Consider the following 26,909-nt stretch of genomic DNA (forward strand, 5'->3'; position numbering starts at 1 on the left):
TCACATGTTATCTCAAGGCTGCAGCCAGAAAAGGAACCCAATAACGAAATAAATTGTCAAGCTGTATCCTCACTGACACCCCAGAGAAGGAAAGAATAGAGCAGGAAAAGGCAGCTAGCAAGCAAAAGAAAAAAGGGCAACAAAATCAAAACAACCCAGTGCATCCCAAACTAGACCAGCTGCCAAGGCAGAACGTTATGTAGGCCTATTTGTCAACTTCACAATGCAATTAAACATTCAAATTTGGTTCTGCCTCCTTGCCTTCTTTTTAAGATTTTTCCCATTAAGATAACATTGTGACAAACAACCCCATAGTGTGTGACAACCGACCCCTTGATGGGGTTGGTTGTCACAATGTGTCAGAGTGTCTTTGATGGTAAATTACTTCTTCATTACAATAAGTTGGAAAAAAAGAGAGACACACATTTCTAGCCAACACCTTAAGCTTCAATTTAATGTAGGAATGGCTATTGACAGATGTTTTGGTAATGAGCAATTCTCACTAGAGTAAAAAGTGTGCCTACTTACCCCGTTCTCCCCTACTTCCCTTCCTGTAAAATTAAACTGATTTTAAGGACGTGCTGTTCAGTTAAACATGATTACCATAAAGGCAAAGGTTACATTTTCATTTATATGTTCAAATCTCCAAAAAGCGGGCAACTATAGACTCATTACTCTTTGTTTAGTATTTAAATAAATACCCATTTTTCAAATGATTGTCACTGCATTTTCTAATGACTGTAATCAAATAACCATAGTCGACAAGATAGGAGTAATTATCCCTCTTCTATAAAACTAACAGTACCTTCAAATAAACCCCATCATTATGAAAAAAGTTATTTCACTGACAAAAGTTAACACTACAATAAATCATCAAAGTTGAAGGAATTTTCTTTTTGTGTGTGTCTCTTTGGTCTTTCACAGGTGACTCACTTGGTGTTTCAGTACATGAAGATGCTGCAGAAACTTGGACCACAGCAAAGGCACTGACACACACACACACAGACGCATGCACGCACATACACACACACACACACACACACACACACACACACACACACACACACACACACACACACACAGAAGAAAAACTTGACTTTAACTAAGAAAAACTTTTATATTCTCTTTATGTTACTTTTTTGATACACTGTAATGCAGCAAGTAGTTAATACTGCATTTAACCGGATACTGACTATTTAATGTGCTGGGGGTGTTTGGTTGTTTGTTTGTTCAATTATAAATGTGTAGCTTTATTTATTTTTTTGTTATTGTTGTGTTCTCTAATCTGTCTTAAGGAGTGTTGATGTTGTGACAATCTGAGCTCCCGTCCTGGATGACTAAGGGTAGCCTAATATTTCAGTCTGTTTGTTCATGCCTTCAGAATATATGACGAGATTCAGAAGATTGAAGCCAACGAGTTTCACTATCAGGAGCAAGTAAGAATGCAAATGTTATTGTGCTGCAGTTTTCAGATGCTTTTTTGGACAAAAAATCAATTGTATTTTGTTTTTTTTCTTTACCACTGAGAATGATTTCCCTTCTGTCAGATTGATCCTATAGAGTATGTGGAGGACATTTGTGAGAACATGCAGCTGTTCCCTAAAGAAGACTTCCTCACAGGAGATCAGCTGATGTTCCAGTTCAACCCAGAAGTAAGTAGTTCAGTAGTCTGAGGAGTGAACCAGTTAAGGGTTTAATTCTTAATTTTTTTTTAAGAATATTTTAATGAATAGGTCTCTCAGAGGGTGGGAAAATAAAGACATGATTACAGCCAAAAATATATTTGCTGCAGTTGTTGGTACTGTTTTTGGTTAGTGGATAAGTTACTGTCTTAATTGCTCTGCATATTTCTTGTGATTGCCGTAACTTCTTTTCAGCTTTTATTCCTCTTATTATGATTGACAGCTAAAATTGATGCCACATAAACAAGTCATCTAGGAATGGAGGAGGAAAAGACAACTCCTCTCTTTTTTTGAAAAGTTCACTTCTTGTGTGTGTGTGTGTGTGTGTGTGTGTGTGTGTGTGTGTGTGTGTGTGTGTGTGTGTGTGTGTGTGTGTGTGTGTGTGTGTGTGTGTGTGTGTGTGTGTGTGTGTGTGTGTGTGTGTGTGTGTGTGTGTGTGTTTAGGTGATCAGTGCAGCTCTGTCCCTCCTCACCCCAGAGAAAGCCAACCTGATGCTGCTGTCTCCAGAACATGAGGGCCAGTGTCCCCTCAGGGAGAAGTGGTTTGGCACACAATACAGCGTGGAGGGTATGTTTCTGTGTGTGTGTGTGTGTGTGTGTGTGTGTTTACTGTCACTATAACAGCTCCTTCCCACAACAAAGGCATTCAGTGAATATATTGTCTTTTTCCCCTTGTGTGGTGATATTCAGCCTGATATAACGCAGACAGCCGGCAGTAGAAATGCCAGCATTTATCTCTGTCATTTCAGATGGCGAACACTAGTGTTCAAACAGCATTTTAAAAAAAAATAAAAAAAAATAAACATAAATAATATTTTTTCTTGGAATAAAGGTACTAAGTTCAAACCATGAATCTCAACTGAAACTATATCTTGTGTGCTAATATGTGTTCTTTTGCTCCACACAGACATCCAGCAGGAGTGGACAGAGCGGTGGACACTAGAAAACCTGGAGCTGAACACTGAACTCCACCTTCCTGCTGAAAACAAGTTCATCGGTGGGTGAATGAATTAACAGAAGTCTGCACTACGGGCCAAATAAATTAAAAAAGGCTTATTTTGGCCCAAAAACTTCTGCAAATATCTGGAAAGTGTCCAATGAGATGTCCATGAAGGAGACTTGGTCCAGCAGTTTTCACTACATTCTAGCTCTCCATTCATCCACCCAACAAAATTAAGTAATCAGATATATTGACCCAAACTTGGGAGATAGGGAGTGTTTTGGTCGATTGTATTCTGTCTTCTATAAAAACGCCCTGTTAGTTACTGACCTAGTGGAAGTGTTTTCTTATTCAAACCCAAATTAGTTTGCAGTGTAAAATATTTTTTTTCACACCGTTTCCGTTGCTCAGTCAGTGCACAGTTTGACAACAAAATATTTTGCTCACCTGCAGAGATCACTCGTCAACTCGTACGATGAAAGAAAAAAGCAGTTTCTCACATTCACCCGATTGATGCGTGAATACAAGTTTACTATTCTTCAACTTTTGAAAAGCTTGAAAATCTGACGCACTGCAAACATGTCACACAAATTCAGTTTCGTCTGCAGATTGCATAGATGGTGCCAACTGGAGTACAGTCATTAAGAGGTCAAGACTCAACAACTCAAACCCAGCTAACAGTGCCCCTCTGGTCCAATTCTGACACATTTTAAGATTGTTTGGTTATGTACTCTATTTGTACATTGTACTTTTTTGAAAGGCCATATCACGAAATGTGCCATGTCTACTAAAATGTAGAGGAAATTATATGTCTTTAGTTATTGGCCCAAGGGTTGATGAATCATTTATTGGGGGTTAATCTTTTACACTTTTGACAACCAGCTGTATGTCCTTCCCAAACTGGACATCCGGAATGGTTCACCCTCGCACATTATTTATAAGTCGCTGTTATTTTATGTGCATTTTTTCAGCCACGGACTTCACCCTGAAGCCCTCTGACTGCCCAGACACCGAGTTCCCTGTCCGGATAGCCGACAGCGACAAGGGATGCCTGTGGTACAAGAAGGACAACAAATTCAAAATCCCTAAAGGTGAAATTTGTTTGTGTGTGTGTGAAGATGCACTGTGTGCACCGTTTAGCATGCAAGATGTTTCCATAGAGACTTAAAAATAAAAATAGGTTTAGCGTTGACATTCGTTTGTCCTTTTTTCCTGCTGCAGCCTACATCAGATTCCACCTAATCTCTCCTGTCATCCAGCAGTCTGCTAAGAAGTAAGTTCAGGCTCCGATGTGACCTTGTGCAATGTTTGTATTGTTTTTTGCTGCAATACTGATTAACATCTTCTTCTTTTCTCTCATCCCTCAATCTTTTTTGTTATCTGTTCTCTCTCTCTCTCCCTGCTTCTACCTCTCCTCACTTGATTCCTTTCTTCCTTCCTTCCCTACTTCCATTTCTTCTCTTACCTTGCTTTGCTCCAGTGTGGTATTGTTTGACTTGATGGTCAACGTCCTGGGTCACAACCTTGCAGAGCCGGCCTACGAGGCTGACGTGGCCCAGCTCGAGTACAAACTGACGGCCGGCGAACACGGCCTCATCGTCAAAGTCAAAGGATTCAACCACAAACTGCCTGTGAGTAAATGCATCAGCGGGAACCACACGCACAAACAGATACGATTACATCTGTAAAACCACGCACTGAATCTGCATAAGTTGTACATTGTGCATACCAATGCGTATGCAGGATGTGCACTAGAGAATTCCAAATGTATAAGATAAAGCCATAGTGTGTCATGTGCCCCCTGGCCCATAAGACTTTTCTTCCTGTGTTGGCTACATGAGTATAAATGATGTTAAGTAGCCAAAATAGCTATCGGACAGCACTTTCATATTTTACTTTTGTCTGTAAGTTGTGAATAAAATCCTTATCGATGGTACTAAATCATTCATTTAAGCTATTATATATCATCATTATAGATGTAGACAATCATAATTTGCCCTTTACGTTCATTACTTTACATTTAAAGTGGCGGCTATTCACCATCTGGTATTTGTCACAACCTAGAAACTAAATGGTCATTATTGGCTTTATGGTGATCTATAAAGCATTACAGGAATGGTTCTACATTTGACATTATTTCGCTTTCATGCTCTGAGTAGGATGAAAAGATTGAAAGCGCTCTCACTTGGTCTGTATGTTAAATAGATAGCTGGAGCCAGGAGACGGTTAGCTCAGCTTAGCAATACGACTGGAAACAGAATATGCCTTTCAGCACCTCTCAAGCTCCCCAATTAACAAGATAAACAGACATGACACAGGAATCACATTCTCATTTAAGTCTTGGCAGGAAAGCAAATAATCTTTTTTTGTTTGTTGCCAAAATGCGAAACTATCTCTTTCAGAAATTCTTCATATACACTGTTGCTAATTGGTTTTTGAAACTGTCTTTTCAACAGACTATCTGTTACCCAGCTGCATGCATAGTCACATATTATTATTATTATTAAAGACGCAAACACACACAGACAGAAATGTGTTTACATTGTATTCATGTGTGCTAATGCTGGTGATTGGTATCTGTCTTATGTCTCTCTTCAGCTGCTGTTCCACCTGATCATTGACCACCTGGCTGATTTCTCTGCCTCCCCTGGTGTCTTCAGCATGTTCGCAGAGCAGCTCAAGAAAACCTACTTCAACATCCTGATTAAACCGGAGAAACTCGGCAAGTGAGTTGTTTACCTTCTATTTTTTATTTTTTCCTTTTCTCTCTGACATTTCATTTTTCCTTTGTGACTCATCGTCGAGTCTATGATGCCTTCTAGTGGTGAAATGTGTGACAGCTTCTGTTGTCCTCCTTTTTCTCTTCTCTTCTCTTCTCTCACTCCCCTCCCATCTCCTCTGTATCAGAGATGTGCGTTTGCTGATGTTAGAGCACCCTCGCTGGTCCATGGTGGAGAAGTACCAGGCTCTGATGGCCGGTCTCACCTGCCAGGAGCTGATGGAGTTCAGCCGGAGTTTTGGGGCCGAGCTGTACGCAGAGGGACTGGTGCAGGGCAACATATGCAGCACTGTAAGTGGATGGCAGGCAGGCACTCAAACAAGTGAATTGATTCACAATGAAATTAGCTGATTAGCCTGTGAATGAGTTAATGATCATGTCTGAACTTGCATCAATTGATTCTGAGAGTACTTGACATAGTTACGTACGTACATATTATTTCTGATTTTCTCTCCTCACTTTCCGTCAATTATTTCTACCTGGTCATTATCGTTTATTGTGTTTTCTCTCCACAAGGAGTCAGAGCAGTTCCTGCAGTACGTCAACGAGTAAGTCAGCCATTACACTGCATTCACCCCCTAATCAGAACACCAATGCTATACAATCAGATTGATTATTTTCTCCTGCCCATACAGTCATTTGCATCAGCTTCAGTTGTTGTATCCCGTGATAATTTCACCTTTTTCACTTATTCCCCTGTTGACCTGTATTGTTCTCTCTCCCCTTTTCTTCTTGTTTTGACCTCCTTTTTATTTATTTATTTTATTCTGGCAGTAAGTTGCAGTTCTCCAAACTTCCAGCAGAGGTGCCGGTGTTGTTCAGAGTGGTGGAGCTTCCTCTGAAGCACCATATCTGTAAGGTCAAATCACTCAGTAAGGGAGATGCAAACTCAGAGGTCACAGTTTACTACCAGGTACAACCACATGTGTAAAGTAAATCAGTACTTTCAGTTCAATCACTGACTAACAGCATCGTTTACTATACATACTCTACTTCACCTCCAGTTTTTCTTTCTCTCTTCTTTTAATTAGTCTGGCCTCAAGGCCTTAAGGGAGCACACGCTGATGGAGCTGTTGGTGGTGAGTGCTGAGAGTTTCCTTTACCTTTCGACCTAATCTTCTCCGTTCATTCTGTTCTTCCCCCGTGCTTGAATGAGTTGTGGTTTTCTTTCAGATGCACATGGAGGAACCCTGCTTTGACTTCCTCAGGACCAAAGAGACTCTGGGGTGAGTTTTCGCTCTAATATTTTGTTTCGGTTGTTTTAAAACAAAACCTTTGGAAAAAATGTAAATATGAATCGGTTTATATGGTTTTATGTTCCCATTAAACCTAGATTTCTAACTTTTTAAGAGAAAATGTAAAACTCCCCTTATCAACTTAAACTCTTACTACCTATAGTGTTCATTGTCATTTATGTACTGTCCATCGTGAAGCACATTGTATTTAATCTTCTTGTATATAATGTGCTATATATAATAGTTATCACTTTTATATTATATGTTCACTGATTAACTACTTTTATGCATAGTACATAAAATACTGGTTACATCATTTATATAGCCACAGTAATTCTGACTGCTTAATACCATTTTATAGTTGCTTTTCAATATGTCGTACTTCACCCAGCCCGTTTTTTTATTTTTAAGTTCTTTTCCATTTTTCTGCCATTTGCGCTCAACGTATTTTATGTGCTCGATTGAAGTTGTGGATGGAAATGTACTTGCTGTTGTTGCCTACATGTCTCTGTCTCGGACTTAATTGCAAGAATCCGCATTATCGACTTTATTGGCCAAGTAATTTGACTCTTTAAGTTGCTCTTAATGCACTTACACAGTTCCGCGAGCAATTTACTGGAGGATATAAATAAACACAGCTCAAACAACTGGATAAGCTGGTAATGTTCAAGCGTGTTCCCGTTACATTGGAACACAACCACATTTCACATTTATCCAGAGTTTAAATAGTTTCTTCTGTTTGCTATTATATGAGTTAGGTTTTCAATTATCTGCCTCTTTTAATTAAAAAGTGGGACATTTTGGACATTTCTCCTTTTTTATGCAATATATAATGTAATCATTTTTCTTTTTCTTTTTTTCATTTCCCTCTCTACAGGTACCATGTCTACCCCACCTGCAGAAACACCTCCGGCGTCCTTGGTTTCTCTGTCACCGTGGAAACGCAGGCCACCAAGTTCAAGTGAGTCCGCAGCTCTATCATAACCTTTCATTGGGCCAAAAGCAATACACAATTCATCTTAACCGCTTTCAAAGAACCAGGGTATAATAGATCTTACTGTTCACCCGAAACCAAGCTACAATTAATCTGTCTTGCCCTGGAAAGAGCAGCTAGTAGGACTGATAAATGATTAAAGGAATCAAATACACCCTTTAGCCATAATATATCTCTTACCTCTCATGAACTCTTCTCTTGCAGTACTGAATTGGTGGAGATGAAGATCGAAGAGTTTTTTGCTTCATATGTGGAGATGCTCGATTCGCTGACCGAGGAGGCCTTCAATACCCAGGTCTGTGTCTCTGTTGCGTATTATTTAGTGTATTTGCCACCTGTTTCCTGACCACAGTCTCACATTCACACCTGCTTGTCAAACACTCGCAGAGGTCAAAACACTGTTTAGAAATAAAAAATATTCTACCGCACGTGTGTGTTCTGTACAGGTGACAGCTTTAGTGAAGCTGAAGGAGTGTGAGGACACACACCTCGGGGAGGAGGTGGACAGGACCTGGGCCGAGGTGGTTACACAGCAGTACGTGTTTGACAGGCTCAACAAGGAGGTGAGGACAACGCGTGCACAGACAGACAGACACAGCTATGAGCTTAATAGACAAATCTAGAAAATAGACACCCTCTTTATTCTGTTGGGGACCACGTTTCGACTCTGGCAATCCTTCACATTTACATTACCAGGCCATATGTGCCCTATTCTTTTTTTCAGTTTTGTCAAAAATATTCAGAATATCAAACACACAAGATAAACCAGAACTGTAGTCCCACGTTTTGCACAAACACATATTGTAAATTCCATCTAGCTTACAACATTTTATGTCCAATCTAATTCCTCATACTAGATAGATAGATAGATAGATTTATTGTCATATGCACCGTTACAGCACAATGAAATTTGCCTTTTCAGTACACACCTCTCCAAGAAACATACAAGACAGTGACAATAACATGGGTGGACAGAAGATAGTGTAACTGCAGGGTCGCAGCGGTGCCGCGCCCCTCTTATTTTTTTTTTTTTTTTTTAATATTATATTATTACTAATTTAGCCGGCTATGTAAAGTCACTGCTTTATTGACTTATCCACATAGAGGTGAAAGACCTACACAGCATTGCCTTATTATCACGTTTTAAATATGTAATGGCAACAAAACACTGCTAATTTACACAAATGCCGTAGATGCATATCCCATCTCAAGAATGTAAGTCTAATATTGACCCTCTGTTTAGCTTTGGCTTGGTCTCCACCAAATTCTGAGGGACTTATCATTTAGCCTTTAGTTGCTCCATTTTCTCCTCCAGCTAGAACATGTGTCTGTTTACCATTCGCTGCTGTTCAGTGGGTTTATCTGAGGTTTTTTTTCTGAAAACGGCTACTGTGAACGGGGTCGATAAAAGCGATGAGACCAAACTATACAGTAAATGAGCCATACAACCAAAAGCCACAAGAGCGCAAAAAGTTGGGTTATTAATCTTTGTGTTCACGTCAATACGATGGACTCCTTTTTTACACAGTCGCCTTGTCATTCTCCAAGTGTTCTCACCCTCAATGTTTCTGTGTGCTTTTAGATCTATGCTCTGAAGCAGATGACCAGGGCTGAGATGGTCTCCTGGTTCAAAGAACATCGAGGAGAGAACAGCCGCAAACTCAGCGTCCATGTAAGTAGTATCTTGTTTGTGAGTGTTTGTGTTAGTGAAGGAGAAGGGTTTTTCTGCCTTTTTTCAACACACTGAATGTCTTTCTGTCTCCTGAAGGTGGTGGGATTCGGAGCTGAAGAAAATGATGAGGAGGGTGGTGGAGGAAAACAAGAGGGCAAAGAGGAGGATCTATGTGGCTCTACCTATGGCGAGGTGTCCAAGCTCACCTTCCTTCCCCCCTCTCCCAAAATGGCGGGCGCAATAGCCATCATGGACATACCCGCTTTCACACGAGACCTGCCCCTCTTCCCTTACCACAAGATACTGGAATGAACTTCGCTCTCAGACTTTGAGACAGACAGATGGCCATGTGCTCGGCCTCTTACTGCGCCCGGTTCAGGGACTCTGCCTCATTAGAGATGCAGTCACTAAATATGTGGAGGTGAACCAAGGTTAAACACAGCTTGGGCTCCTCTCTCCACCTGGATTCTGTCTCTGGGGCTCGACTGTAGTTTTTACCCACACTGTGCATAGGCAAAAAAACAGATAAAAGCCTTCAAGTGATGATATAGAGTTTTGTTTTAACTTAGTGATAATCTGATCTGCTTTCTCAAACTCATATATTTTACTTCCTCAGACAAAGGGAGTGTGATAATGAGCGCTAAATCTTTTTCTCAAAAGCTCCGCTGCTATCACATCCCTTTCTTTTTTTGCCAATGTTTGCATTGGAGCGCACACTGGAGTTTACTACCATTTTAAAAACAGAAATCAACTGTGAAAAATAACCATTTTAAAAACAGAAATCAACTGTGAAAAATAACAGATATGCTTACACCTTTGATCTCCAGATGTGTGTATTAGTGTGCTTGTGTGCTGGATTTCAAGCTCTGCTCTGTTATTACTGTAGCTGACCTGGGTCATGCCATGGTACGAAACTGCAAAGAAATAAAATCGATGGGTGATGAGTGAACGAACAAAGCAATGCACCGATTACAGGAAATATACTCAAAGCAAGTGAGTTGTCTTCATACTGGGAGTACACTCACATTATACAATGTTGAGGCTACAATACAGTTTATATTGATTGTGTCTAGTCTACCAGCTCATACCAAAGGTTTGATGGCATTTATATTTACACTTTTTAACATTTTGCATGTTTTGCAGATGAGAGTTTTGCTTGAATCCTCTTCAAGACAAGCGGCAAGGTCCTTTTTAAAGTCAGAAGTGTTTGGTGACTCAGTATGGAAGCAGCTGTTTAATTTGCACAGGTTTAATTTATGTGTAAATTGCACATTGCTCACCGACGCTGTGCCCTCTTGTCCCTGAAGAGAAGGTTGTTGCAGGGGATATTGTGCCGGGCCTGCGGCTGGTGACACTACACTATTGAATGTAATTAAAAACTAATCCTGGAGCCCAGCACAGCGGAGCGTGTTAACAGAATTGACTAATATGCCCACAGGGAAGCCTCATACTGTAGCAAAGTCTTCACCCGCAATAGCCTTGTGTATGATGATAACCTCGCTTACCTGTGTGAGGGCAGGCAAACCAGCTCATCCAAATGAAAAGTACAGGCTTTTATGGGTACACTATAAGCTTTAGGATATGACCCCAAAACATATAACCTATTTTGTAATGAATTTCTTTCTTTCCGAATAATGAGAATGTATATTTGGCTGTTACAGTTACAATGTGCGAATGCATTATTCGGCAAAGGAGAAAAGGTATGCAGAACTCAGCATAACAGCTGCGGGAGCAATTACATTCGATCATATTCCCTACTTTTCTGGCCACCTGGGGGCAGCAGAAACAATCGTTAAACACAACTTCTGAAGTAACATGTTTCAAGTAATATGAATTTGTAAGCAACCAGTTCTCAATTGGCACATCCGTAAGACACAGCATAACGGTAGGAGTCATGTTTCTGACCAACTGACTATTGTAAGTCCTTATATTTACAATTATTTTAGTTCTTTTTTCGGTCTCCACTAAGTGTTTAGGAAAACTTGTCTGGCTGATTTGTATATGTTTAGCTAACCTTGAATGCTGAACAATGTTCGTTAGCTAGTTCCTAACTGTATAATGTCTGCCTGACGATTGGTTGGCTAGCTAGCATAAAGTAGTTTCTTAGTGTTTTTTCTTTGAACACTTGACGGTGAGCCATAAGTAAAATCCATCTCTCTCTCTCTCTCTCTCTCTCTCTCTCTCTCTCTCTCTCTCTCTCTCTCTCTCTCTCTCTCTCTCTCTCTCTCATCAAGTGTAGCCTACACTATAAGCTGTAGTTTTTTTCTCTCTCATTCTGCTGTAGGCCTGCATACTGACTGAGTAAGGCAGGGTCCAGGGATAAGGTTCACTTCAGGTTAGGGTAGATAGAAAAGTTTCGACAGGAAAACGGGTCTGGAAAAATAAAATAATGAGATTAACGAGAACTCAAGAGTTGGGCCATCACCATACAGTCTAGGTCATCACTGCAAGCAACCCATATTTGACTGGCTTATAGCCATTTTCATTGCAGACAGTTTGATATGGCTGATTAGGTCAAACACAGGTGTCATTAATAACTATAATGAAGGCTGTGTTATGTAGGCCTATACCATTTCCAGGGTTTTGGTTTTGTATGTTCTCGCCCAATAGTAATGGAACAGAGCCATAGTTAATGATGTTAGTTCCTCCTGTGCTGTTACTGCTTTAGTTAAGTTGTCTGCTGTGAAAAAGAGTTATTGTAAATCAAAGCCCACAAAACTCAGACCAAAGCTACCTAAAACCAGAATGAGAATCCAATACTTTATTAATCCCTGGGGGAAAATTCGGTTGCTGGTCCCATTTAAAATAATGTTATAGGACAGAAATAAGATGAAAAAGAATGTACAACTATAAAGAATATTTCCCCTATAGCCTAACGCAATAAAATAAAATGTATCTAAATATGTAGGCTGCACAATACACAACAATAATTCAAATGTAAATAAGTCTGTTTCCAGGTAATACGAGATAAGATCCGCCACCTGTCCTACTGTGTGCACGCTGAAAGAAAATCCAGTGTTCATACAGAGCCTGAGCCTAGGATCTGTAAACTGTCTTGTTGCTAGCTACGGTGGCCCCCTTTGTTTACATACCGTTTTACAGAGCCTAGGCTGTGTATTAACACCAGATTTTGTTTTCATCGCACACACACAATACGGACATGAAGCAGATTGTGCCGAAATACTCACGTTTTTTCCAAAAAGTGATTTTGACAAGAGGCCTCGAGAATAGCTGACTCCAACTTTAAACTAAAGAGGACATTTGATATCGGTTCTTTGGCTGAGAGATAGGCTACAGTACTGTCTGTAGGGAAGCACCAGCAGTGCACAGTAACATTAAAAGAAGAGAAATGGGCTCATAAGGTGCTTTTCGGCATTAACACAGTACACAATGATTAAGAGACACATTAAAGGAGGCCCGGCTGAAAAGAAGTGGGATGGATGGTGGTGCAACACTCTTTAATGACACAATGTGGAATTCACTTGACGATTTGAAGTCCTGGGTATATGGTCGTGCCGTAGACTACTGTACAGTTCCACAGAAACATCCCTTGTGATGACAAACACATCTAATTAGTTTTCGGTTTACTGTGATCTAAGCTGTGCCTCTCTGCTTGATCAGCTACCTTACATCTCCTCTGTGGAGAATACAGGATATTAAGGATTGGACACCTGTCCTACACTAGACAAAAGATACTGCAGCAGCTGTTATGAACAAAATGGATTCTGTGAATTATGAACTAATACCAAGGAATAGAGGCCATTTTAGCCTCAGTAAAGCTTTGGTCCTCCTTGTGCTGCCTCCACACATCACCTTTCCTGTGTATAGTACAATCTGAGAAAATGCCAACAGTTCTCTGCAGGTTTAATATGTTTGACATCTGTTTTCACAATCCAGGATGTCGACAGCTGTTTCAATCTTGTGAGCTTTGAGGCCATATAACGCACTTGACTACGTTTGGTAACAAGAAAACACTTATTTTTTATTTTCTTTCACGTTCTTTTGTAACCTGGTGTAATGCTACCTGCATGGCATTTTTCTTATATCTTCAATTGAGCTACCCCCCAGTAAAAGCCTTTTTAATGCGCCATTTCCATAACTTCTGTCCTTCTTCAGTGGAGCCACTGAGAAAAGCTTTATTGACAGATAAATCAGTTTGTGTTTGTAGTAAGTATAACACGATTTACTGTAGCTATATTCTCCCTGTCTCTGTACCTTGCCGGATTGCAGCGGACAATTTTTGCCTGTCACTAGCAATAAAGGATTTCATAGATCCTTTATTCATAGTTTTCACTCTCATGTTGAGCTTGCCCTGAGACATTGTGACCACCTTTTCTTTTCAGAAATGTATGATAGGTTCCGTAAGAAACCCGTAGCCTTAAATATTTTGTTTGCAGATTTAATTTCCCATATAGATAGATAGCTAAATGGATGGAAAGTAGGTTAGTCAGTTAACATTGGCTTATTTACACACAAATAAAGTACCAGTTTCGCAGTAATGGTCATAAAGTAGTAAAAAAAAGTGTTGGACAAATGGACATTTTAACCTGATAGTGGCACTAGATCGAAAGTTGTGTGTCAAACAAAGATATGACAATTCATTTTGACAGCAATTACAACATCTGAGCCATATTTCCTTGCGATACATCCAGTAGTTGGTGAGACATTTCACTTTAAAATCAACTATCTCCACCTCATGGTGGAGCTAGAGAAAAAGTCAGGGGACCATCAGAATCAGTTGGATTCATCCTCTGGGGACCATGAATATCTGCACTATATCAGTGACTCACCGACATTGCCATCCACTGAGCTAGCTAGCAGGGCTAAGCATGTTTTAAAGGAAGAATATATCTCTTTATTTCTGTGCATAAGAGAGTGAAAGATTTTAAAATATATATTTTTTTTAACAACCAATGCAAACTTAAAATCTAGGATCGAGTGGATCATCCATCCGAAGACTTTGTCTTTCCCCTAGTCCGTCTGTTCAAAAGCCAACAGCAATGCCTAAGCACTTCTCTGGATGGTGAAGGCGTAATTCAGCCTTCAGGGTGTGTAACTGTGTCACAAGTAGTATTGCCAGTAAATGAACTCAGCCGGCGCCTTCAACTCTAACCGGTGGCCCTGCTAAGAAAGGCTTTGTGACTTCATCTCATAGAGTATTGCTCATGCTGTGTTCCGCTGTCAGAAGCCATTCTCTCTCATTGGCTCTCTGTCTCCATCTCTCAGACTGAGTACATACGCAAAGAGGAAGTGTATCGCAAATGCATGCAGACAAGATTACCCGTGAATCAGAGAAGATTAGATTTGTTCAGCACACACACGCATACACAGGCTCTCGACTTCACCCTGTACAAACTTTGTACTGCTACACTCTCTGTGTCGTGGCTGTTGTTGTTCTAATTTCATCTGAGGGAACCCTGCCAAGGCAATAATGAACTCAAGTTATGAGGCAGGGGACGGAAGATACATGGGGGTAAAAGACGGCGATGAATAGAGGAGCTGGCCTTGGTTTAAACGTGTTGTTTGTGTGTGTGTTTGTGTTTCTGTGTGCCGTGTATAACATTGTGCTGTTTTTTGTTTGTTTTTTAATTAACCAGTTCAGTGGGGTATATCATCTAAGCCGCTGTAATGTGTCGACTCCTTTATTCAATTTGAGCAGTAATCTTAGAACTCCCCACTGGCCTGCCTTCATCAGCCCCCTGCTACAAAACTAGCTTAATTTAGCCGGAGACACACAGATGCAGGGAAGCGCTAAAGAGAGATGAGACGCTTTTTCTGAATCAAGATTATACTTTAACAAATGTAGCCAGGCTAAATCTCCTCATTATGCGGGCCATTATGGTCAAAATGGATCATGTTCGAGATGGTTGGCTCCAGATGCTTTAGGGATTTTGGGAAGATGAAGAGAGCGTAGCAACGATGTCTGAGATTATCCTTTAGTTGCATGAATAATATGAGATAAAGAGATGACTGCATTAGTGTGTTTCATATCTCGTAGTGAACTTCAGCACCACGGACAGCAGCTTACACTCACCCAAACCGTTTTCCTTTTAGGCTTTTCTGTCCGGACCCTTTTGGTGAGGTTTATGGCCCCTTATCTTACCTTATCTAATGGTTTTATATGGCACTATAACGGTTATTAAATTATTCACTAATGCTTTATATATCAGTTATACCATAGATAAAATCTACAGGTAGCCATTAATAAACATCAATCAATCCTTGTCTTGCTTTCTAAGTAATATCAAGTCTTAATAAGGGATTATACATATTAAATGCCTCACTAATACATTAAAATAAGATCATTGTTTATGGACACTGCTTTTCTCATCAAAAGTTAGTAAGCCATCGACAATTTTAAGTCTTATTAATTCATTGATAAAAGGCTTTTATGATCATTGCAGTAAGCCCTGTCAGAAGGTCAGGGGTCAAATGGTCCATGAGTGCACTCTCCTGATATATGAGGACCTAAAAAAAACTGTCCTGCTGCAACCTGTTAACCCAAACTTTTCCTTCAAACATCAGTTAAAAACTGACCAATAGAGCATCAGCAACTCTTAAACATAGGCTAATTAAAGCTGCTATGTGGCTAACATATCAGGATTCTGTTGAACTCGGCAGCTATGCGTTTTTTGCATTTCTAATCTGAATTTTTTTCAATATATATTTTGGATTGTAGTTAGTTTTCCTTCAGTGTGGTCTCACCACCACGGTTCAAAGCTACTCCAGACCAGTTTTACGCTTTCCTCTGGCGACGACAACTGATCATTACCACCCCTACTACCCCCTCCCATCCTCCCGGTAAAGTGATATCACACGGTTCACAGCTGACAGCGTCGCCCCACAACGCTGCTCTCTCTCTTCCCACCCCTCCCCACCGGGACCGGCGCCCCAACGGGAGGGAGCCGCGCGCTGAGGACGCATCTATGCCGAGCGGTGCCACTCAGCAGCCGGACTGCCGCCTCCTCGTTTCGTCCGTCTCCAGCGCTCCACAAAGGGGGAGGATGCCATGAGATTTCCCACAGGCCCTCACTGGCACCTGGCTGTGAGTGAACCGGGGGGAGAAGAAGAGGGGATAACCGACCGCAGATAATGACGTGATGGTTCCGTTTGTAGAGCGAGCACAGTGGGGCTCCTGGCGCCTTTAATGAGCGGTGCTGGAGCGGAAATCAGCGGACTTTATTGTGTGTGTGTGTGTGTGTGGAGCCGCGTATAGCTTACCATACTGGACCCGAGCGCAGTTATCTAATATACACATAAAAAGAAACGGTCCCTCAAACAGGTTGCTGGGATTTGTTTCAATCTGAAAGGTAAGGAATTTTTACAATCACCCTTGAGCCACTTTAACGCCTCTGCGCACCAATGTATCCGCTTAATTGAGTAAAAATGAGGCTCATCAGTGATGTAACAGCTGCTAAATTGACCTCCAGCTGCCAATTCGGTTAACAGATTAGCTATGAGCCTATGACTTTATCTCGTTTAGAGGTAAAAGTGAGAGGTAATGTGGTTTGACATTACTTGCAATGATGTGTATCCTAAAGTATTAACATTAGCTGGACTGTACAGTGAAAAAGGTTAAGGATTACTTTCAATTGTATTCACTTCTGATAGTTTAATACAGCCTATAGTAGCCTAGGCTGTTTGCATTATATTTATAGAGAAAATAATTTGCATGAAATCTGCATTCAATCTGTACTTTATCTTGCATGACTAGCTTGCCTCTGGCGACTATGATTTATACATATTTATTTTAAGATAATTCATGTCTTTCTTTATTTTTTTGCAGTTGTGGATTTAATTTCATTCATGCTAAAGAAAATATGGTGCACTAAACTACAACCAATTTCTTCTTTGTGATACGTAACCTATGAGAACTGACAGAACAGTGAGTATGTGGGTGACGAATGATATGAGTGATTAATGAATGAATTTGAAAGAAGACAGAGTTCATTTCAAACAAGCAGGCTAATTTACTTGTATCTGCAGTGCTGACCTTATCGCTGCTGGAGCCCCGAGGCGTCTTTGTTTCAACTGATGTCATGTCTTTATTTCTTTTCTCTTTTTTTATTGCTTTTGCCGTCCCAGGGGGCTTTGCAGCACAGTCGAGGATGCTATCCCCCAGATGGTGACTTCTGCAGGTAAGCTGCTTGTTTGAGCATGCTTATTTGCAAATATCTCTCTCGGTACAAAGCACACACTGTTTGCCAGAAAGCACATCGGGTCAGAAAGAAGCCAAGTAGAAAGCTGTCTCTTTTTTTGCCAGAAGGTTGTTTGCGTGGTGTGTCTGATCTCTGCTCTGCACCTCAGGGATTTAGCTCTGGGCGAACTGTGTAACTGAAAGTGTTCACTTGTGTTTCAGCTCTGATGTCTTCATCTATAGATCTCTGCAGCTCCTTTGCATTTCAGTGTTTTTTGTTTTGTTTTGTTTTTTGTTAGTTTTTTTGCATTATCCACACAGAATTCCACCTCTGTTTAGACCACACATCCAGCTGCTTACCTAATCAACCACAGATGATCCAAACTAAATAACACTGAGGTAGCCTAATTATGAGACTTGGAAACCCCTCATAACACAAAAAGGAGACCAGAGCGAGTGTTATGCGGTTTTCTTATGGGTGAAGTGGAAGACTGAGTTTGATCGTTTAGACTATTTGAAAATGAAATCATCTACTTTTCCTCTCCCCCTCCTTTTCTTCCCCCTCTACTCTTTGCTGTCTTTGTTTCCTGCTGCTCCAGCCTCGGGTGTCTCTGTCCTAGATGTGGATGTGTTCCTCTCCTCACACGCTGAGATGAGTGCTTTCAGAGGCGGACAAGGCAGAAAAGTCCCGATTTTACTACCTGGCTAAATTGCCCCGTGATGGAAAAAAATTGTTATGGGAATGATACCTGAATAATTGAAGCCCCAGGGCCTTTTAAAATTGCAAGGACTCGCCCGTGATTTCCAGCGCAAAGTTAGAGGGCCACCTCAAACGAAATATTCACATCATTATTTAAGAATGGATGTATCAAGGAGCCACTCAGGTACCGCCACTCTCTCGCTCCATCTCTCTCTCTCTCTCTCTCTCTCTCTCTTTCTCTTTCTCTTTCTCTGTGTAAGGTCCCTTGTTCCCCATCCATCTACTGTTGTAAGATCATCTCTCAGCTTCTTCATTCCGTCCCTTTGAGATGAATTAAGAATCATCCACATAATGACTCTGTCTTGTGTCTAAAATCTTCTTAAATGGTAGCTCAAAATTAAACGCATATATTCATACTTTATATTATGTCCATCTGCAGTGACACAGCCTTAAAAGAATAAAGATGATCCGTCAGCTAAGCCTGAGGGATTGCCAAGAGATATTTTGATAGAATAAAATATGTTTTGAATAAAACAGAATGTAAGTGGAAATCGAACAGGTTGCAACAATTAGTCGATAACTTCATGAGCCAATTGAAATAGAATTCAAGTCGATTAATTGTTTAACGCAGATGCCAAACATTTTCTCTTTCAATGTTCTTGAACTGTGAACGTTTGTGGATTTTCTGTTGCATATCGTTGTTTATGGGTTTTTAACTATTTAAGACACGTTGGGCTCAAGGAGCTTGTGATGGATATTTTCAATGTTGTTGATGGATTGAGGCGGAGTTAGCTTAGCATAAAGACTGGATGCAACTCTGGACTTCATTCAAAGTTAAGAAAATATGGGCATTATTATGTGCTGGACCCTTTCTCAACCAAGCAACTTCCTGCAGTCCCTGCTGATATGCTAAGCTTACATTTCCCATCAAAGCTTTATGGCTCACACAGGCATCACATGGGAGAATAAGCTCTCTATTTCAGACGGTAATCATCACCTCATCATCCCACGTGAAACTTCTGACTGAAGCTGTGTTTTTACCTCTACAACTTTCGATTAGGGATATGTTAGCACTAGCAGATGGTTGTGTAGGTGTGTGTGTGTGTGTGTGTGTGTGTGTGTGTGTGTGTGTGTGTGTATGAGCATGTTCACATACACACACACACACACACACACACACACACACACACACACACACACACACACACACACACACACACACACACACACACACAAAAATCATGTGTGTTTCTGTAGTTAAGCTGGCTGCTAGGATCATTTCAGCTCCCACAGTGAAAACAAATTAAAATATGACACCTCTCTCAGCTGCCTTTCATCTACTGCTTTTCACTTTGTCAAGAGACGACAAAATGGATAAATATAGCTCTGCAAGTGGAGGGTGAAACCTCTCCACCTCCCTCAACATTTTAAACACTATGAAGGTCGAATAACTATATGATGCTGTGATAGCTTAAACAAAGGTTTAACCATCTCACCAATCAGTCAAACTGTTTCAGGAAAATGCTTGTGAGAGAATTTTTTTCCATTTTTGCTTAAAAAAAAACATTACTGAAATGATCGACTGATTCGATTATTTTGCAAATCTCTAAAATAACTCTCATAATAAGAATATGTTGATTGTGGTGAATTTCCATTATCCAGATAATATCAGGAATTGCATTAATGACCAGGGGCCGTATTCACAAAACATTTTATCTTAGCGCTAAGAGTACTCTTAAGGAGCACTAAAAGTTCTTAGTAAGGAGTAATTTCTTAAAACCTATTCACAAAGCTGATAAGACCAACTTTTACTAAGGAATGGGAGGGACTCCTAAGCTAAGACTAGAGGGCGGTGTTGACCCTGTTGCTATGGATGATGTCATGTTCATTCCTTCTATGCCCACAGTGATTGGCTGAGAGGGAATGAGAGCTAAGAGTGAATTTATGATGGAAACACTGTGGGAGATATCCATATCGTGTCGCTGTATTAAAGTAAAGAGTTTTTATATACAATTAATGACAAGTGACACTGATTTAACATGAAACCAAGATACTGCAGGGTTTCCCACACATTTGTTCACAATTAACCTACAATAGCGCCACATAGGTCTATTCATTTTAAATTTTACAATGATTTGAATCGGAAAAATATCCTCATTGAACAGCTGCACGCCATGCACTCTCACTGTATTTCTCTCAACGGCGACTATGCAGCAATAGTCAGACAGCGACAAACCAGGAAATTCACAATTTAGAAACAACAGCCGGCGAAATCGTAAAGTACATGCGGAAGGAAAAAGGCGAGACGCGCAACTATACAGTAGCGGATCTCTGGAACGGAGGAGATGCTGCGAAGCGCCATATAGGCCTCTAGTAGGAAATTAAACCCAAACGTGACACCAACAGTAACTTTCAGTGCATCATAAACCCAAAGCAACTGGAGGAAAATGAACTTAATAAATATTTTTTTATAACAATATAATAAATATAAATGTGTCTATACTTTCTAAATATAGCTTTACTAAGATCATTAAACCCTTACAGCTATTAAAGGTACCTTTTATAAAGCTCACTAGCATTAAATCTCTCCAAAACACCATCAAATGGTTGTCTGTGATTTACTCTTAGTGACTTAGGAGTCCTCTCGAGGACTCCTAGCTTTTTATAGATTTAGGAGCTAGTTTTAGCGCTAAAATGCTTTGTGAATTACACTTATCTTAAAAAGTTAGGAGTCCTAAAATTAGGAGTGAAACGCCCCTTATTTTTGAGAGTTACTCCTAAATCAGCACGTTAGGACCTACTCTTAGCCTTAAAATGTTTTGTGAATACGGCCCCAGGATACTAGTCGTGACATGACATGTTCATATCTTCGCATGGCTATCCAAAGCTAAAGAAGATCATGATGAAGATCAAATCTTAACTACTAATGTATCCTGTCTGGACTTTCTATTGTGATTAAATCAGTCTTATGGGGGCTGACACCCTTGGTGTGGGCCATCCTGGAAGCTTCCAGACTCAAATTAGCATTTATGTCATCCAAGAGCCAAACTTGATAGTTCCATTGTTATTCTACCTACTGTATCTGACCATGTCAACCATTTTGTATAAAGCAGCTCATTTTGTGTATGCAACTCAGACAAGACTCTGGCATTGCTCTGAGCAGGATGCTCTGGTCTTTGAATCTAAGTAAAGATTTGAAGTTTTCTTCAACCAAAAAAACTTCTTCTACAATGTGGTTCAACTGCCGGTCACATAACAATTGTCTTTGCAAAAAATTAACTCCTCCCGCTGGGCCCCTTTCTCACACACACACACACACACACACACACACACACAATATCGATGCACATTTCCTTCACCCATTCTCTGCCTCCTCTGACATTCCCCCCTTCATCCCTGACACATTTGAAACACTGATTGGATTTCTGACAGATCCTTATAACTCCTTCCAGGTCAACTGGTTGTTTTGTGATCCAAGGATTGTGATATGTGTGTGTTTGCACATATCAGACCACTCTGAACCCACTGAGGGTCATACATGAACTGAGCTGACTAAGATTCTGTAACATATTCCAGTTGAGTTTCACAACCTCTGTCACTTGGCATTTATGTTTCTCCGGTCTGTTGGAAATGGTCTAATCTGTGCCTTTACTTGCATAATTTGGTTTTGTGTTTCTAGAGAGATTCTATTGTATTAGCTGGTATACATCACGGAATACCATAATTTCTGCATAAACGTGCTATAGTAGCTCAGCAGTGAAGCGCAGGTCTTGTCATGCCGTGGAAGCAGAGGGAAATTAAAGGACTGAGCAGGAGGAAAAGGATGTACAGTGTGGTGAAAGAGGACTACATGGCTAAAAGAGTGAATGAGAGGCATAAAGGAGGACAGAGGAGGCATGAAGTAGTGAGTGAGCGAGAGGGAGGAGGTGAAGAGATGGAGAAAATGGGGAGCAAGAGAGACTTCACATCGCTTTTAACGACATTATCGTGGCCCGTGGTGTATATAATTTAGCACGGTGACGCAATTGGTTGGTACTGCATCGGTTGAGCTGTCTGGATGGGAGGCTCACATGCTCATTTCGACACACACACACAATTTTCACTCAAACATTTGTGGTCATTCAATGTTAAATGTAAAGATGTGTGACCATAACCCTATTTTGCAACAATTTGTAAAAGGTTATGTTCCATTTATCAGGCTTTTTTGTTTCTATTCAGAGAGGGAAAAAGGCAAAAGGACATACAGGAGGGGGGAGAGAACTGGCTTGATTTAACTGCAGGCAATGTGGGGAACATTTGGCTCCACAGTCAGGCAGCAGTCCAAACCACCCAAGCGCAAACCAGCATTTGTTTTTACCTTCTGGCGGAGATTTGACATTTATGACACAACAACAAGTGCCGAAACGTTTAAACCATTTCATCAGGCGATAAGACTATTATTTATATTCACTTTGATTTATAGCCGTAGGAGGCTTGTAGCTTTTAAGAAAATTACATTAATACACCAGCAATGAGGAAGAAGTTTGATTTTTTTTAATCAATTTAATTGGTATAATTAAATGTTGCTCTGTCGCTGAGAAATATCTGAATGTTTTCCGTTAATCACCTTGAACAGTTCATATACAAAGTTATCTGGTGTTGTAATTACTATAATTGCAGTGCTCAAGATGGGCCTGAACTCAACCATATAAATTAGTCTAAATTAATGTCAAAATCCTAACAAAAATGTATGCTGATGTATAAAAGGTCATCTAATTATGTGTGTAATATATCTAGATGTGTGTTTGGCATTTTACTGTGACTGCCAAGAAGAAGAAAGTAAGGCATCAAAACACTTATTCTAATCCTCTTGCACACAGCTAATGTCTTACTATCTGTCAGATAGACCTGTCTTTAAGGTCTGTTTGAGGCTACAGCCAAACATTGCTCTGCGTATGTGGAGATAATTACGTGCTTGGACTCTTTATTTATTTTCATTTAAACAATGTCTGCCCCTGTGTGGCTCTGCCAATCAGTGAGTCTGTCAGATTTGCATTCACCATTAAAACATTAAGTTGTGTTTATGTTTCAAACTGTGTTTTGTAATTGCTGTACCGCTATCCAGGAGATCATTACCATTACCCATGCAACTTTCAGAGGGGCCTTTGAATCCGTCAAAGTGAACCAAAAATGACAGAAAAGAGGCACATAAGAATCGGATTTAGTATGCTGAAACTGTGCTGCATATATGCATACAATATAGTGGCCATATGGCAAGTTTGCCCAGTAGGTCTTACTGCATTCGGCATGCTAATCTACGTCCTGAGGGTCCGTTTGCCATCCAAAAGTGGTCCTGTTGGAATCCACTCACGCTTTGCAGATGTTGCTTTGAATGTGAAGTATGGGAATAAGTTTTCCGCCTCGGTGATAATAGCATCATGCAGATTTATTTGCTTGCTTTGCCAGTAACTTTTATGCTGATTGTAGATGACTGCAGAATCGGCAGCATGAATGTATTGAAATGATTCCCTAATAGGTGTGGGGAAATGCGGAAAAATATGTATGAGTATTTCACACATCTGATTCCACATGAAACGGGATAGGGTGATATATACAGACTTGTGCTGAAACAACTAGTTGATTTAATCTGACATTAAATCACAATCAGTTAAAGAGCCTTAAGTAATTTAATGTTTGCAATCCCCACAGCCACAACAACCCATAAGCTTGTTCCAACTTCCCAAATGTTTTGATTTGCTGCTTTTCTCTGAATCAGAATCAACTTAATTCAATAATTCAGTTAGTTTTTTGCTGGCCGTTGATCAAACGGAACTGTTTGAAGTACATCTCTTGTAGGCTCTGGTAACTTGGAGCTGGCACCATTAATTATTTTAGACATTTCAGAGTCCAAACCATTACTTGATTATTTGAAGAAGAAAAAAGCAGATTAACCCATAATGAGAATAAGAATTAGCTGCAGCAGTGGTGCGAGAACTACTCAAATCCTTTACTTAGGTCAAAGTAGAAATACCACAGTGTAAAAAAATTGTACTGCTAGAAGTGAAAGTCTTGTGTTCAAAACTGTTAAAGTACAGTACAGTATCCAGCCATCTACTTGAGTAAAATGTACTGAGCTACAGTCTACCACTGAACTGCAGTCCTATATTTCCGTCATCCGTTTAACAGAACCTTATTTGTTTTCCTGCAGGTGTTCCACTGAGAGGAGGTTTTGAGAGTAACACTCCACAGGCCTGTCATGGTTTCCTACCTTCTCACACTCCTCCATCTCTGCATCTCCCGCTGTCTTCTAATGTAAGTGTCCAATTGTTTTCGTCGAGGGGTGAAATGATTTTTTCTGTGTTGTATCCCTGAGAATAGGATCATGAGAGAAGATTGATGCAACTCTCACATCTGTGTGTTAAGTACAGAGTTGTAGCCAAGGCAATTGGCTTAGCTTAGTTTAGAATAAACTTTACCAGAACATCTAAAACTTTCTAATAAACACAATGTATCGAATTTGTTTAGTATGTGAACATAACTAAGCATTTTTTGGAGCAATGTGTCAAAATGATTTGTGGTGACGTCAAGATTTTATTGTTGTAATTTCATGTATTTTTTCTTCTATTTATCATCCGTAAAATGTTTCTGAAGGGCCTGAAACTTCCCCAGCTGTCTGATAACAGCTGCATATAACCAAGTAGTTACAACAGGTTTCATCAGTTGATGTTACATCATGATGGTGCTAATTCACCCTACATTGGTTTTCTTTGCCGGCACTATAGAAACCTTTGTTAGACATAAGTAAGCTGAATATCTTGCAGTATATTCTTTTGTACCGAAATTCAGACGTCCCAAAGCTTGTTCTCTTTTTTGCTTCCCCCTTCTCTTTCTGTCTTCAAACTTCAATCTCTCTCTCTTGCTGTCCTCTCCCTCTGTCTCACTTTGAAGGGTTTGATGGGGAGCTGGTCGAATGTCAGCGGGAACTATCGTTATATCCGGAGGAATTCTCGCCGGAGTGATACTGCTGCTCATTGTAGCAGTTCTCTGTTACTGTAGACTTCAGGTATAAAGTGTCTCAATGTGTGTGTATGTGCTTCTAAGGTAATGTAAAAAACTAAATAAATGAATAGCATTCATTTGCTGATACATGTCATTTATGATCATCAAAGGAAAAAGGAGACTGTTTCAGAAATATTTAAAAGTTACTCATGGCACCTTTAATACCCAAACATGTTCACAACAATACATCGTGTTTTTTGACACAGTAACACCTCTTGGTGTCTCTTAGGCCTTTCACACCAAAATGAACCAAGAGTCAGTTCCAGGCTGGTGTTGGGGTCAGTTCAAAACTGGTTACAGCCTTATCCCAGTTATGAACCGGTTGGTTTCACATCGACCGGAGACAGCCATGGAGCCGGCAAGAGAGCAACGTCATGACGTCACTGTAAACGTGTGTGTACGTCACCCGACGCCGCTGCTCTTGTGGCTAACGCTAAAGCTACCGCTAGCTTTAAGCACAACAACAGCGGCGAATACGTCTTATTTTTACACTTGTTGGCTCTCGCTTTGCTTTCTTAAGCAAACAGGACCCATACAGCGTATTCTCGCCGGTCAATTTGATCGCTACGTTCGGTAATTATGTTATGTTTACGTCTCGTAGTAGCGGTGTTTTTAAATATGGCGGGCATGAGGTTTGAGTTGCTCTGGTTGGTCAGGATAATCCCTCCCCCAACCGTTCGCGCAAGCAGTTCTTATCAAACCCTGCTCAATCCTGGGGTATGAGTTCCCCCGGTTTTTACGGCCCGGAGCAGGCTCTCTGGCGGTGTGAAACCAAAACACTGGCTCTAACTCCGAACAAGCCCAGAACTAGCTCCGATTTTGCGGCGGTGTGAAAGGCCTATCTGTCCCCTGTTTTCTTTCCTCTGCAGTATTACTGCTGTAAGAAGAATGATTCTGAGGCTGACATGGGCTCCGTGGTGGGAGCCGACCCACTCTCTCACTTCCCCTGCAATGCCTGCAACGCCCTGGCTATGGACGGCGCGGCCATCACCCCCGTCTCGCTGGATCAGCTGGACACGGGTTCTTCTCACCACAACCACAACCACTGCCCCACTTGCTCCCCGTACTCCCTGCACTCCGGACACGCAGACGGCATGCGCAACGGAGGGGAGCGGCTGGGCTTCCACACATACTACGAGAACCCGTCTGTCTCTCTGCCGCTGTCCAGCAACCCGCAGGGCTCATCCCCTGTGAGTTACTACAGTCCAACGGACATGTTTCCTCCCCCACCACGCCCCGCCTACAGCACCCAGGTCTGACCTCCGCTCAAGACAGACACACACACATCCATTATGATGTATATATTTTCACATCTCGATGCCTTTATTTGGGACTAAATTCAGGTGATGGATTACAATACAGCACAATGTCACACATGCCCGCATTACTGTACACACTCACTTTCTGCCACGGATTCCTGACTCATTCATCCATGGGAGCGACCCATAAACAGAGCCCACTGACAGAGCCTCTATGTGGGCAGCAAATCCTTGGACTAACCCCCCCCCCCCCCCATACCCCCACAGACAGCAGCATAAAATAGTGTTACAACAGCAGGGGAACTGGTACATAACTCTGGTACAGCGTCAGTTCAGGGCCAAATCACATGTGGGACTATATTGTGTCTTTGGTAACCATGCATGATGTGTAGTGTGAACACTAAAGAATCCCCAGGCACACTGGAAGGCAGCCAGGTCAGTTTTCTTGTGTAGGTGCTAGGGGTGCAAAGTTA

General features: G+C 40.9%; 2 protein-coding genes across 2 annotated transcripts in view; both read left to right on the top strand.

Moving 5' to 3' along the window:
* Positions 1-10,232, top strand: part of LOC307261302 (nardilysin-like) — a 31,484-nt gene extending 21,252 nt beyond the window's left edge. The window contains exons 14-32 of the mRNA XM_080041807.1: positions 925-983; positions 1,382-1,436; positions 1,548-1,652; positions 2,127-2,250; positions 2,590-2,679; positions 3,594-3,713; positions 3,844-3,895; positions 4,103-4,253; positions 5,221-5,348; positions 5,530-5,692; positions 5,918-5,949; positions 6,176-6,314; positions 6,433-6,480; positions 6,575-6,627; positions 7,514-7,597; positions 7,835-7,925; positions 8,077-8,193; positions 9,213-9,302; positions 9,399-10,232. Coding sequence (XP_079897933.1) covers positions 925-983; positions 1,382-1,436; positions 1,548-1,652; positions 2,127-2,250; positions 2,590-2,679; positions 3,594-3,713; positions 3,844-3,895; positions 4,103-4,253; positions 5,221-5,348; positions 5,530-5,692; positions 5,918-5,949; positions 6,176-6,314; positions 6,433-6,480; positions 6,575-6,627; positions 7,514-7,597; positions 7,835-7,925; positions 8,077-8,193; positions 9,213-9,302; positions 9,399-9,614 — 1,917 coding nt within the window. The 3' untranslated portion in view covers positions 9,615-10,232. The remainder of the gene's footprint in view (positions 1-924; positions 984-1,381; positions 1,437-1,547; positions 1,653-2,126; positions 2,251-2,589; positions 2,680-3,593; positions 3,714-3,843; positions 3,896-4,102; positions 4,254-5,220; positions 5,349-5,529; positions 5,693-5,917; positions 5,950-6,175; positions 6,315-6,432; positions 6,481-6,574; positions 6,628-7,513; positions 7,598-7,834; positions 7,926-8,076; positions 8,194-9,212; positions 9,303-9,398) is intronic.
* Positions 10,233-25,088: 14,856 nt separating this feature from the next.
* On the top strand, positions 25,089-26,436 carry LOC307261715 (protein FAM163A-like; the record flags this gene model as incomplete). Its single annotated transcript, XM_080042293.1, has 2 exons — positions 25,089-25,181; positions 26,047-26,436. 2 exons carry the CDS (start codon positions 25,089-25,091, stop codon positions 26,434-26,436), a joined length of 483 nt encoding a protein of 160 aa, XP_079898419.1.
* Positions 26,437-26,909: the final 473 nt, after the last annotated feature.

Source organism: Ammodytes marinus (assembly GCF_949987685.1).
Source record: "Ammodytes marinus genome assembly, chromosome: 15".
NCBI classification, from domain to species: domain Eukaryota; kingdom Metazoa; phylum Chordata; class Actinopteri; order Uranoscopiformes; family Ammodytidae; genus Ammodytes; species Ammodytes marinus.